The 15,958-nt window shown below is 31.0% G+C and overlaps 1 protein-coding gene across 1 annotated transcript in view; it reads right to left on the reverse strand.

The window, feature by feature from the left end:
- LOC140435019 (60 kDa lysophospholipase) overlaps positions 1-15,958 on the reverse strand; it is a 70,757-nt gene that overhangs the window by 16,067 nt on the left and 38,732 nt on the right. The window contains exon 5 of the mRNA XM_072523680.1: positions 12,942-13,067. Within this exon, the coding sequence (XP_072379781.1) occupies positions 12,942-13,067 (126 nt within the window). The remainder of the gene's footprint in view (positions 1-12,941; positions 13,068-15,958) is intronic.

A 15,958-nucleotide genomic window follows, 5' to 3' on the forward strand; every position in this document is an offset into this window, starting at 1 on the left:
CTCGAGCAATGTAATTAGTTCTTTTAAGTAAATATAGTATTACGATTCAAATTTATTTTTCTCTGTTTTCCACGTGGAATGAAGATGACACGGTACCATAGAACGACAGGAGCTCACATCTGCATTCGTTTCCACATCTCCTTTGATATTGTGTGTCGCAGTTGCAGACGAAACGTCAGGAATATTAATCAGAGAAAAAAATGACTGGAGAATAACAAGACGGATTGGTGGCATGTGCTTTTACACTTGACACTAGCTTTTGTTTTCGAACTGAAATGTATCAGCACAAAGGGTAGCAATAAAAAATCATGAGATGTTAAAAGTTACGTGGAAATTTTGTATGGGAAATTATTGTACGATACTACAACTAGTATGGAGATTCTTAGACTGTATTTTATAATAATAATATAGCACATATTCTTTTGAAATAACGCGATGAATATTTAAATATAAATTGGCTTTTATTTTAAAGTAAGTGAAGAAAATAGTATGTCTAATATATTACCTAAACATGTGTAGGTTCTACCCGTAGTTTTTCTACTCCTTTTCAAAATATTGAAATACAAAATATTTTAATGTTGTTTTACTATAATTCGGCGATAATTATAATGAAAATATTAATTTGGACGTATTTTTTTCAGTTCGCAGTAACTCAATTAAATTAAATAGCAAGTTTTCAAATCAGACTAGCTGCTTTATAGCCACCACTTAAATAGTCTGACTCTCTAAAGGAGACTTTGACCATTTTATGAATTGTTAGCAAAGTTCCAGTTTTCATACAGTGTGACCCATTTAGATTGGAAACACCTCTATAAAATTTGAAGTTGTTAACTGATTTTAACCAATTTTTTTTTAATGTTATGTAATAAAATGTCTATTGCGGGACAAAATATGAAATATTTAGTTAAATTTTCAGGGCATTCTACGATACTTTTTCTTCGTCGGAAATGGAGAATTTGTATTAGCAATTTTTTTATTAAAAAAATTTCTACGCCACTGGATTTAGAGTAGCTCCAAATAGCTATGACAAAAATTTCATTAAGATATATTTATTAATAACAAACTTATGACAAATTAAAATTTTAAAACTCACTAAGAAAAAAAAAACACTCTGTATTAACGTTAAAAAAAACACTCTGTATTAACAGAACATGGAAACATAATTTTAGTTTAAATCCTAGTTGCCTCTACCAATCCACCATCTAATTGGATACATTTGTCGTAGCGTTTATGAATATTTCTAATTACATTTCTTAGTTGTTGGGGAGTAATTTCTGCACATGCCTGTCGAATTCTTGCACGAAGTTCGTTTACGTCTCTTGCACAGGTTTGGTAAACTTTTGTTTGATAACTCCCCAGAGAAAGAAGTCTAAAATTGTAAGATCTGGAGATCTGGGTGGCCAATATATCAACGGACTACCCCGGTCTATCCAACGGTTCGGAAAATTTTTATTTAGCCATTGCTTCACGGTTCTGGCGTAATGAACAGAACACCCATCTAACTGAATATACAAATTTAATCGTTCATCAATTGGGAGCTCATGAATAGCATCCCACAAGTCGGTGTTTAAAAATTCTAAAAAGTTCTGTGAGTTCAAGTTTTCTTCAAAAAAGAAAGGACCAATAACTCGCTCGTTCAGTATACCACACCAGACATTGATTTTTTGAGAATACTAGCTTTTACAGTTTATTACCCAATGGGGATTATCTGCTGTCCAATAGCGACAATTCTGTGATGATACTACTCCATTTGTAGTGAAAGTGGCTTCGTCGGTAAACAACACGTTTTTTAGAAAATTTATATTGTTTAAATATTCCCCTTGGGCCCATAAACAATTTTGGTTTGAAAGGTTTAATATTATTTACCTTAAGACATCGCCGAATACTCTCTCGAGGCACATTCAAATATAAACTGGTATCACTTAAACTGGCATTAGGGTTATTTCTGAAATGATCTAAAATGATTTGATCATTTTCTCTTCTTCTTTGTAACGGGTTATTTTAAAAAAATTAGTTTTGATACTGCACCATGTGCAATAAATATTCTATTTATTTTGTTTACCGTACCGCAGCTAATATTAGGACGATCCACATGTCTGTCATTAAATATTGTACAAACTTCCCTGGCACTTCTATCGTTATCTCCCAAAAGACGTATAATTTCAATTTTTTCTCTCAAACTTAATCTTGCAGCCATGACACAAAATATTATTAAAATAATTTGAAGTAAATATTGTTGCAGATATTATGCATAAATTGATGCTAGCACTGAAATTTGTATGACACAAATAATGTCAAACAGTAATATCGTTGTCATGGCAACTGAGATTTAAGTTGTAGCATATAAGGTTAATAATAATGTATAAGTGCGTTACTTGCATTAAATTTTTATGCTATTTTAAACATTTTTTGGCTAGTAGTGGTTTATTATTAAAATTATTTGAAAAATAATTAGTTTTATGGTTATCTGTTGATACAGGGTGTTCTTTTTTGACTCGTAGCTTAGTGAGTTTTAAAATTTTAAGTTGTCATAACTTCGTTATTAATAAATATATTTTAATGAAATTTTTGTCATAGCTATTTGAAGCCACTCTAAATCTAGTGGCGTAGACATTTTTTTAATAAAAAAATCGCTAATATAAATTCTCCATTTTCGACGAAGAAAAAGTATCGTAGAATGCCCTGAAAATGTAACTAAATATTTCATATTTTGTCCCGCAATAGACCTTTTATTACATGACATTAAAAAAAATTTTATTAAAATCGGTTAACAACTTCAAGTTTTATAGAGGTGTTTCCAATCTAAATGGGTCACACTGTATAATCTGGAAAGCCGCCATTTAAACACAATTATAAAAAAAAATTTTAGTAAAACCCAGGAATTTCATTAAAGCCTTGAGATTTTTGGTTTTTTAGTTTTTGGTTTAATAATTCGTTTAATTCTAATGTAGTGCAACGGATGAAGAAGAAGATGGTTATCCAAAGCAGTGTTACAAATGTATGTAAAAAAAGCTTTGTTGGTCGCAATTGTTTCTAAAGAAACACTTTTAGAAAACATGTTAAAATTATTGGCTATTTTATTATCAGATGTGTTTATTGTATTTTGGGTATTGCATTTTTGGTAGAATTTAGAAGCTTTTGACAATCTTCTTTTATGTTTATAATAATCACACAACGCTGGAAATACCCTAGATAATGCAAGCAAATTTTTCAGTTGATAACTTGATTGTCTTAGCTCATTATTATTCCATTTTTTTTTGGCCATCAATATAATAAGCGATTGTAAGAGCAATGCGTCGCTGTTGAATAGACCACGTCAAATGGATGGGTCCATATCAAATTAAAAAGTAAGTTAGAGTTAGAGTTTATTTATTTAACTACTTAACAAATACAAATATTGTTTGTAGCAAGTTAAAAAAATACATAGTATATAAAAAAGAAATATAAAACGTAACTTAAATATATCACAAACACGAACACATATTAAGCAGAAAAATATTTTTATGGCAAAGTCACGTTCTGCAAGTTCTGCAATGAGTTATATATTCTTCTGAGCAGTAAAAGCACTGTTTAGAAGACATTTTTTTATAACTTTTTCGAAATTATTATAGCTTAGCTGTTTAATACTTTTTGGTAAAATATTGTAATAGTTATAATTAAGGCAATTTTTATCTGAAAGACGTAATCTATAGCGATTTGTTCGTAAGTCGTGACAGTTTCGCGTATTGTGAACATCAGACTGCTTTATTAAATGGACCCGTTTTCTAAGAATTTTAGTCAGAACTATCAACAGAGTAGATAGTGGCATAATTTTAAATTTAATAAGGAAAGGTCGGCAGTGTTCTAGATAACTAAACCCCGCTAAAATACTAATATGTAGCTTTCTTTTGCTTCTTCCCCATAAGGCATTTTTATATCATATCGTATCATCTGCGAATTGTATAAATTTGTACGGAGATTTGAATTTAGGCGAATCGTTGACATAAATAACAAACAAAAGAGGTCCTAAGACCAAACCTTGTGGGACTCCATGTTTACGGATAGAAAATCGGATAGATCACCTTTAGACAATACCGCCTGGTGTCTGCCACACACAGGGTGGTCTTTAAGTAATTGTACAAAAAGAAACCATAAATTCTACACTTTAAAATATTGCGATTTAAGTCAAATTGCTTTAATAAAATGTTGATATTAAAAAAGATACAGGGTGTTAAAGGGGAAATTAAAAATTTTAATTTTCACTATAACTTTCAAGTTTGTGAACATGTATGTATAAAAATTTATAACTGGGTACGATTGATCATCAGAAATTATAATCTGATACATACTTTAATGTAGCTGACAGAGGGCGCCACATATGCCACATATGTGGCATACATTTTTGCACTTAACTTTTTTGCTCCTTAAGTTACCGGTGTTTTTGATAAAAAATATTAAAGATACATTATTTTACCAAAAAAAAGGTATACTTGTTAATAACTCTAAAACTCAACAGTTTTCGAGATAATCGCATTTTACAAATCAACTACATAATTCAGATTTAACGCAATTACTCCAGGCAACGTAAGAAAATTAGACAAAAACATCAATACTTCTGAATTTTGGTATAAAATGCCTTCAATAAAGTTGATAGTTGGGAGTGTCAAATAACTGTCAAAGTGTGGTTACACATTTAAAAGTTTCTCCACATTTTAAAGTTTAATTCGAGATTCCAACCCTGCGTTTAAAATATTGTTAGCTAAATAGAGTATTTAAACAACAAAGTTTCTTCACACAAAAAATAAACTGTGAGTACATTACCAATTTAATACAAATTCAATATTATTAAATATTATACATAACCCATAATTCAATACAACACATCAATTAATCCAGTCTCTGGTTTTTTGGCAACTTCCACAAGTCGAACTAATTAGCCGATACAAGACCGGCTCTAGAAAAATTTTATCAAATGAAGAAAACAAAAATTAAAAATGGATAATTCTGAAAATATTAGTATACCTACTACATCATCAACATCGACATACTCCAATGCAGTAAGCAACTTCAATTTTCCTTCAAAAGAACAAGCCATTATTCTGTCAGCTATCCAAGGTATTAAAATACATGAATACATAGTAGCCATAGGGTCTCTACTCACACCAAAAAATGTTATCTTTGCATCACGAATAGCTAACAACAGAGTTTGTATTTACTTGAACAATACTAGCATAGTAGATACCTTACTAAACAACCATAAAACAGTACTCATCCAAGGCAATGAGATAGAAATTCGAAGACTTATTACGCCAGCAAGGAGACTAGTAATATCAAACATCTGCCCCAGCATTCCGAACAGTATTTTAGAAGAAGAACTGAAACAACTAGAAATAACTGCAGTATCCAAATTAACGTTTTTAAAAGTTGGCATGCCCGAGTCTGAGTATAGTCATGTCTTAAGCTTTAGGCGGCAAATATTTGTCTCTCCGATAATCACCAAACCAATTCCAAATACAATCTTAATAACCTATGACAACACTCCTTACAGAATCTTCCTATCCCTAGATGGTTTAAATTGCTCTAGATGTAATACTACTGGCCACAAAGAAGAAAACTGCACATCAACATCAACTGGTACAGAAACACTTAAAGATCCTTATACCTCAGAACTCGAACTCATGGAAATAAATCAGAATAATTCAGCAACAAATATTTCAGATGATACAACTAACTGTTTCAACCCTATTTCTGCAGATATCCCAACGACAAATGATTCGCTTATAGTACACAGCATACCTTCAACTAAAGCTAACAGCAATAATAGTAAAACAACCAATCAAGCAAAAAGGCAAATTTCAACCTCTCCTGAAATCTCAGAAACTAAAAACCTAAACGAAACTTTCATAACTCCAAAAAAATCCGCACACAAAAAAAAGAAAAAGGCTTTAGATGTCGAAGCCACATTAAAACCAATTGAAAACATTTTAATGACAGCATCTCCTTCATATACGCTAAATTTCTCTGAATTATGCGACTTCGTGATAAACGCAATAGGATCAAAATTTCCTGAAGTCACAGCTAAAAACTATACAGAAGATTTTGACGGCTTATACACCTTATTAAAAATGGTTCACTCAAAATTAAATGATAGACGCATGAAAAATAATATCACAAGAATTATAAAGAAAATAAATCCAACAAATGAATCTTCCCTCACTGAAGAAAGCGACTACGATTTATCTCATTAGTCCAATTATATTCATTCTTCAATGGAACTTGAATGGCTATTATAGCCACATTGAAAACATTAAAATGCTAATCAATGAACTGTCACCACTAATAATATGTCTTCAAGAAACTCGTCTTTCCAACAATCAAGCAAAACTAAAAAATTATATGCCCTATACAAAAAATCGAGCAGTACAGCAAATATCCAGTGGTGGAGTCGGAATTTTTGTACATTCAACCATCCAATCCCAAGAAATTCCGTTAAATACAAATCTGGAAGCAGTAGCAGTTTCGGTAATACATCATTTTAAAATCAACATATGCAACGTATATTTACCACATCCTGACGAAACTACTCTATTAGAACTTCAAAATGTAATTAAACAAATTCCATCTCCAAAATTAATTTTGGGTGACACAAACTGTCACAACATCGCATGGGGATCACAAAGAACAGATAAAAATGGACGAATATTATTAGAAGCAATTAATAACATAAAACTAGTTTTATTAAACACAGGAGCACCTACTAGATTCAATGCACATAATGGCACTTTTTCCTCCATAGACTTATCTATCAGTGATTCAACTTTAGCTCCATTTTTACAGTGGAATACATTGGACCACCTATACGACAGTGATCATTTTCCGATAATAATTACTCATGACAAAGATGAAAAAACCTGTACAACACCATATGAAACTTGGAAATTAAAGTCAGCCGATTGGGAAAAATACTCGAACTTAGTAAGCATACGTATACCAAATCTCGTTATATCAGATAATATAGACACTACTCTATCATCTTTCAATGGTATAATTTTAGACGCAGCCAGAGATTCTATAGGAAAAACCAAAAATATCACAAAAGCTCCTCTTCCTTGGTGGAACACTGAAATCGCATCCGCTTTAAAGCAAACAAAACATGCTTTTAATATATACAAAAAGTTTAACACACCTAATAACTTAAACAATTTTAGATCTTTAAGGGCCAGATCTAGATTTTTAATAAAACAAGCAAAAAAAGAGAGCTGGACCAATTACGTGTCGTCAATTGACTCGTCTACGCCCATAAGGGATATATGGCAAAAAATAAGGAAAATAAAAGGTTCAAAAACATTTAACCATATTGACACAATCACTACAAATGATCTAACAACTTCAGACAAACACGAAATCTCAGAAATTTTAGTAGAACACTATCAGTTGTATTCAAGCAATCAGCAGTACCACCCAAATTTCTTAGAACACAAAGAAAGAACAGAAGCATCAAAAATTAATATAGAAGATACTGCTGATCCACTAAACACTTCCATAACACTTGATGAATTAAATGAAAGTCTTAATAACCTCAAAAATACCTCACCTGGACCTGATGACATACCACCAGTTTTCATAGAAAAACTACCTATAAGCGCGAAGGTTACTTTAGTAGAGATCTACAACAAAATTTATTCGACCCATAAATTTCCATCTCTCTGGCGCGAAGCAATTATAATACCATTTTTAAAAGACAATAAACCAAAAAACTTATCTTCTTCGTATCGACCAATATCTCTTACCTGTAGCATCTGTAAAATAATGGAAAAAATTCTAAGCAAAAGATTAAAATGGTACTTAGAAAAGAAAAATCTCCTTACATCCATCCAAAGTGGGTATCGATCAGAACGGTCTACAATAGATAACATTATAGCATTAGAATCTGAAATACACGAAGCTTTTATACATAAACAAAAATTAATAGCAATTTTCTTTGACATCACAAAAGCATTTGACACCACGTGGACATATCACATCTTAAAAACAATGAAGAGTTGGAAAATAGATGGTAAATTCCTAGCCTTCGCCAAAAACTTCCTGGAGAACAGAAGTATAAAAGTTAAAACAAACGGTGTCATGTCAACTAAGAAATCACTGGAAAATGGTATCCCTCAAGGATCTGTATTAAGCCCCCTGCTATTCTTAATAGCAATCAACAACGTATCTAACCATTTTATGCTTCCAGTAAAAGCAAACCTTTACGCCGATGATCTTGTAATATATATGAGAAGTAAAAACCTAAAATCAGCTGCATCAATATTACAAAATACACTAAATAAATTAGAAGGGTGGTCTTTAGATATAGGCTTGAGATTTTCAACCGAAAAAACTAAAGTAATAATATTTGACAAAAGAAAAACACAACACCACTTAAATTTAAAACTTAACGGAAATACTCTTATAACAATCAACGAAATCAAATTTTTGGGAATGACATTCGACTCTCAACTAAAATGGACATCGCACATAAATGAACTAATTAAATCATGCCAACAGAGAATAAATCTTCTAAAAGTTCTTTCCAATCACAAATGGGGCGCAGACACAACTATTCTTCTGCGATTATATCAAGCTCTAATTAGAAGCAAACTAGATTATGGATGTATATGCTACGAAACTGCTACTAAAACTCAAATGAACAAACTGGACATCATCCAATCCACAGCATTACGCATAGTTTTCGGAGCTTTCAGAACCACGCCAATTAGCAGCCTTCAAGTACTAGCAGGAGAACCGCCATTAACTCTCAGAAGACAATATTTTTCAATGTGTTGTGCTACTAAATATCTCAATGCAAAGGAAAACCCGTTTATAACAAGCCTAATAAGGAGCAACTCTCCAAATCAGTACTCAAATTATTGCCCTAGAAACTTACCTTTCAATGAACGAATAAATCGATTTGAATTCGATATACATCAATTGAGAGCCACTTCTACAAACAGATGCCAGTCTCCTCCCTGGAAAGTTCAAATACCAAAAGTAGATTTTACCTTACTTAACTATCCCAAACATTCACACAATCCTTCTGAAATAATACAACAATTTCGGTCTACCATCTCCAGATACCCTGATTTCAAACTAATTTTTACTGATGCCTCTAAAAGCAGTAATGGTGTAGCTGCTGCAGCTATTTTTGAAGACAACACCTCTGTCACCCGTCTAGCCAAGGAGTGTAGCATATATACTGGAGAACTGCAGGCAATCTTCAACGCACTGAACCAATGTACCAGCATTGATACAAACTTTCTTATTATATCAGATTCTCTAAGTGCCTTAAATGGTGTCAAGCAGATGTATCCTACTCATGCCAATTTAGCATTAATAAAAGACATGCTATACAATGCCCAAACATGTGGTAAAAACATAACATTTTTATGGGTACCATCCCATGTTGGAATAAAGGGTAATGAAGCAGCTGATAAAGTAGCAACAGAAACTATCAATAACATGAAAATTCCTATTATGCAAAACATACCAATTTCAGACCAAAAAACATTAATAAAAACTTACATGAACAAAACCTGGCAAGTAAAATGGAACCAAACAGAAGCAAAATTAAAAAGTATCAAACCAGATGTTACTTCTGCTTTACTACCGCTCCCAGCTAAAAGACATGACCAAGTAGTTATTAACAGACTGCGGCTAGGTCATACAAAATTTACACATGGATACATCATCTCCAAGGACCCTCAGCCGATTTGCCACATCTGTCAAATACCATTTTCAGTGCAACATATAATGATAGACTGTCCAGTGTACTCAACAGCAAGATCGACAGCAAAACTAAAACACAATTTGAAAGAAACTCTAAAAGAAGACATCAGCAATACAATAAATTTTATCAAAAATTGTAAACTGTATAACAAACTGTAACATAACATAAAATGTTTGTATTTTCCAAAACTTAAATTATGTAAATTGTAATAATATACTAAATGTAACTTTTCTAAAATAAAGATATACCACCCGCTAATAACCCTAGGGGTTGATGCGGTACAAAAAAAAAAAAAAAAAAAAAAAAAAAAAAAAAGTTGATAGTTAACGAAATATTAAATAAAATAAATATATTAGCAGGATAGAATAATAGGATTTGACAAAATAACAGAATAATTGGATTTAACATAAAACATTTTACGTTTTGTATTAAATTAAAGTCATAATCAAAATATTTTATTAATAAACCAAATTAAGAAATAGTTAAACTTAATAACATTAAACTTTTTGTTAAAGTAAGTGTTCGATATGTCCACCATTTTCTTTAATTCATTTGTCAATATATTCCATAGAAGATCGTCTCATATTAAATAGCATCGCTGCAGTATTTATAATAAGTATTATAAGTATAATATATAATAATAAAGTATTCGTTTGGGAATTTTATGAATTAAATAATTATATTAATATCTTACCACATGACCAAGGAATATGACTACCACGAATAATCCAACGCTCAGGAAAGTTGTATTTAATTATGTTCTCACTGCACTTTTCTCTATAATGTGGTGGTGTACCAATCAATAAAATCATTTTATAAAAAAATGTAAATAAATCTCACCATTCAAATTACAATGTAATTCGCATGTCCATAAAAAATAATTACAAATGGTACCAAACCATACGATATGCATTTTAAACATGAATTTTAAATAAATGTATGGTTTGCAACAATTGGTAATTATTTTTTACGGACATGCGAATTACCTTGTAATTTGAATGGTGAGATTTATTTACATTTTTTATAAAATAATTTTATTTGATTTATTGGAAGAATTGTCATCAAACTAAAGGCAAAATATGTGGTTTATGCAAGATGGTACACCACCACATTATAGAGAGAGGGCAGTGAGAACATACTTAAATACAACTTTCCTGAACGTTGGATTGGCCATGTGGTGAGATATTAATATAATTACTTAATGCATAAAAATCCCAAAAGAATACTTATTATTATACTTATAATACTTATTATAAATACTGCAGCAGTTTCTTTAAAACCAATGATGCTATTTGATATGAGACGATCTTTTATGGAATGTATTGACAAGTGAATTAAAGAAAATGGTGGACATATCGAACACTTACTTTGACAAAAAGTTTAATGTTATTTAGTTTAACTATTTCTTAATTTGGTTTATAAATAAAATATTTTGATTATGACGTTAATTTAATACAAAACGTAAAATGTTTGATGTAAAATCCAATTATTCTGTTATTTTGTCAAATTCTACTATTCTATCCTGCTAATATATTTATTTTATTTAATATTTCGTTAACTATTAACTTTATTAAAGGCATTTTATACCAAGATTTAGAAGTATTGATGTTTTTGTCCAATTTTCTTTCGTTGCTTGGAGTAATTGTGTTAAATCTGAATTATGTAGTTGATTGGTAAAATGCGATTATCTCGAAAACTGTTGAGTTTTGAAGTTATTAACAAGTATACCTTTTTTTTGTTAAAATAATGTATCTTTAATATTTTATATCACAAACACTGGTAACTTAAGGAGCAAAAAAGTTGAGTGCAAATGTATGCCACATATATGGCATATGTGACGCCCTCTATCAGCTACATTATAGAATGCATCAAATTATAATTTAGGATGTTCAATATTACCCCGTTATGAATTTTGATACATAAATGTTCACAAACATAAAAGTTATAGCGAAAATTAAAATTTTAAATTTCCACTTTAACACCCTGTATCTTTCTTAATATCAACATTTTATTAAAGCAATTTGGCTTAAATCAAAATATTTTAAAGTGTACAATCTACGGTTTCTTTTTGTACAATTACTTAAGGACCACCCTGTATATAAGAAGTTATAAGCTTAAGAGGGATACCTCTGATTCCATAGTAATTTAATTTGTGGAGCAAAATGTCGTGTTAAACGGAGTCAAAAGCTTTCGATACGTCGCAAAGAGAAATTGCTATGCGATTGCTTCGCTCAAGCCTCTCAATCACCTCGCTCACAACATTAAATACCGCGTTCGTAGTAGAACGAGCACTTCTGAATCCATATTGTGAGTTGCTAAAGTAATTATTTAACTCAAAATAGGAATACAATTGTTGTTTGATAACCTTTTCAATCACTTACCCAAAAGTAGGAACATTGCTTATGGGTCTGTAATTGTCAGATTTTAAGGAATCACCTTTTTTGTAGATAGATAGTACTTTTATTCAGTATTTTAGTACTTCCTGAAATATTCCAGTTGATAGAATTAAATTAATAAGATGAGTGAAATGTGTTAAAACTATTTGGTAAGTTTCTTTTAAAATTTTGCTATTAATTTCGTGAACGTCCCTACGATTACAACTACTAAGAGACTTTATTATTTGAGAGACCTCTTCTTCCACAACGGGACGAAAAAAAAGATTAGCTCGGAGAAGGATAATTTACATAATTGAAGAGGACATCGACATTAATAGTGGGAAGAGATGTAATTATATTATGTGCAATTGTAGTAAAAAGTTGATTTGTTTCGTCTGGAGGTAAATCAGATTGTACCGAACTGGATCTTGTAATTTTACTTTCGAAATTTACTATTTTCCAGCAGTCTTTAGGTTTATTCCTGGAATTAGTAATAAAAGTGTACTAAAAACAAAAATTATAATCAAAATGTTCAGTTGTTGGTATAAAGTGTCGGAAAAAATGTACGAAAATATAATTGACCGCTTGGATTAAGTGAAAAATACTAAAAAACATACGACGAGTAATAAACAAATTATATAAATGTTTGAAAAAAACTACGTGAAATGTGTCTTAGTCTGTAAATAGGTTTTAATTTTAAGAAACAATTGTACTAATAAATAAAAGGTTTAAGTAAATAATGTATTTAAAAATGACCCTATGTTTAATTTTAAATAATCGTAACAAGTATCACAAAAATTTGTATTAAATGTTATAAAACTTACTTGAGATCCTGTAATAATAACTGGTTTTTGTAAGCCATCTAACATGAATGACAATGCTGAAGAAGTATACGCCAATGTGTCTGTACCATGAAGAACAACAAATCCGTCATATTTGTTATAATAAAACTAAAAAAATATAGGTACATAAACGTCTATTTAAAGATTATTTTTATTTAATTACTGATAATATTAGTAATTATAATAATGTAGTTTATACCAACCACATATAAACATATATAATTACTATATTGTAATGTATTGTACTCGTAATGAAATGAGTAATGAAATTAATAAATTAATGATAGTACTGGAGTCCAATGAGATACAGATTTAATAAAAGCTAATTATTTATCTAAATAGGTATTTAAATGTTAATATTCATCAACAAAAATATTCTTATTAGAAAAAAATTAAGAACAATTAAAAACAGATTTATAGAAATATATAAATAATTAATTTTTTTATGAACTATAACTGTCAAAAATATTATGACTATATTTTTACAATAGGTATATAAGAGGATCAAAACCTAAAATGAACTTAAATTTAAGAGTATTTAAAAAATTGTTAAAATAGAAAAGGTAAGAAAACCGAAGTTCAAATATAACAATAATACAAGCTACAAATTAAATAAACCTCTCAAAACTCGCTCTATGCCGACGATTTAATGGTGTACATTAAAGGAGCAGAAAAATAATCAATGTGCAGAATAGCACAGACATTTTTAACCCAACTAGATGAATGCACAGCTAGTACAGGCTTCGAATTTTCCGTTACAAAGACAACTGGTATGGTGTTTACGAAAAAATCATCCATTACACCAGTCCTTTATCTTCACAACAGGATTATTCCCTTCCAAAACTCCGTGAAATTCCTTGGTTTGTGGCAGGATCAAAAACTTTTCTGGAAAAAGCACTCAATTTACTTAAAACCGTATCAAATCGTTTCTGAGGTTCTGATTTCTCTACACTACTCCTTCTGTATAAAACAATAATTAGATCCAAACTCGATTACGGTTCAATTGCTTATGCCTCCTCAACCAAGAGTACCCTAAAACCGTTAGATACAATCCACAATGCCGCACTTCGGATCGTTCTCGGAGCTTTTCACACTTCACCCATAGAAAGCTTATATTCCGAAACTGGAGAACCATCATTGCAGTATAGGCGGGCACTTTTAACACTTTCACACGCTTCTTTTGTAGCTGCTAATAAAGGTAATCCACTCTTCGAGAATACTTTTTCTAAAAATAATCTTGACTTTCTCTCTAATAAACTTCGTACTGGAAAACCGTCTTACACACGAGTAAGATCAATTCTGAATAATTTTGACACAACAATCCCAGATGTATTTCACTGTGACATCCAATATCCGACTCCATGGTTAATAAGCATCCCAAATTACAAAACCTCTCTAATATTTATAGTTCTACAAAAAATGCAATAACAACATACTAATCAAAAACAAACTAAATGACACTACCTTAATTGCACAAACATCTTTACCGATGCCTCTAAATCTAATGATTGTATCGTGCCCCAAAACATGCACACCTCTCAAGAATTTCAAAACCTCTGTTTCTCACCGACTCGCTTAGCTCTCTTTTTGCAATACAGCATCTGTATCCTAAACAGCTCTTGGAGCAACTAATAAAAACTGAACTACAAATCGCCCAAGAGAAGCACATAACTCCTAAATTTATATGGATCCATCCCATCGCATATAGGAATTATCGGCAATGAAGAGGCAGACAGTAGTGCTCGTGATGCAGTAACAAGTGCGGAATCTGAATTAGTGCGTGTGATCACACACATCGCAATCTAAATTAAGATCGCTAAAACCAGATACACGACAGTCGAAAACTAGTGCTAATACACGGTTTATTCAAACGGTTTTAACGCGCCTACATGAAGGACACACTAAGATCACACACTCTTATTTACTTTCGGCCATTGAACGCCCCCTGTGCAACCTATGTTCTACGCCTCTTACCATCGTCCATTTGTTAATTGAGTGTCCAAAATACTATTTCGTTCAACGTTCAATACGTTCAATACGTTCAATAAACAATAAACCAAATACTCTACCTGATTTATTAGGAGAAAACTGTCACGTAAAAATCTTATTAAATTACCTAAGGTTAATCAATATTTTGTATCAGGTTTAAAGTTTTGTTTACTGAGTAACGCCGTTAATAACCTGGTGGTTAATGCGGCAATGTTTCTTTTTAATGAAAAAAAAATCATAATACAAACTTTTATATATAAGCATTTCAGAAAAAGCCCCAGCACGCAGCACTGGAAATTTTATTAATTGATGTTTATTTTTACCGTCGAGTTGATACAAATTTTATTTAAAATCGATTTAGAATTATCAGAAAGAGAGAATTATCTCAGCTACATTTTTTATTTCAAACATTTTTTTCTACAGTGTACACATTCTTGTTAAATCGATTTTTTCCGTTCCCTCGCCCCCTTAGAGAGCGGGTTAAGGGGGAAGCGCGGAGGTAGAAATGGTAAACTTTTTTGTATTTTTTAAGGATCCCAAAATTGACATTCTCAGAAAAAATTAGCTTGTTCGTATGCTTTTTAGAAGTTCAGTGATATTTTCGTCTCTCACGACTGGAGCAGCATTATCTTTCTTTGTAGTTTTGCTTTTTCATTAATAGGTTGTGGAAAAAGAGCTATACATATTAAATTAGTCAGCAGCAAAAGAAATAAATCCATCCTCAATAATACTAAGCGAAACATGTTCCAATTTAAGCAACACGTATAGTTTTCAAGAAAAGAAAAGTTGGAAAAGAACCTGAGGCCTACGTCCGAAGATATATAATGAATAATGTACTGAACTCTTTTAAAATAGTTACAAACTAGCGGACCAACTCGACATCGAGTTTTTTAAATGAAATTTTTATTTTGCGAGAAAAATATACAATATATACAATGACCGGAAGTAAAAATATTTTTATCAATAACTCAAAAACTATAAATGATAATTTCGTGAACTTACATTTTTGA

Source organism: Diabrotica undecimpunctata, chromosome 2 (genome assembly GCF_040954645.1).
Source record: "Diabrotica undecimpunctata isolate CICGRU chromosome 2, icDiaUnde3, whole genome shotgun sequence".
NCBI lineage: Eukaryota > Metazoa > Arthropoda > Insecta > Coleoptera > Chrysomelidae > Diabrotica > Diabrotica undecimpunctata.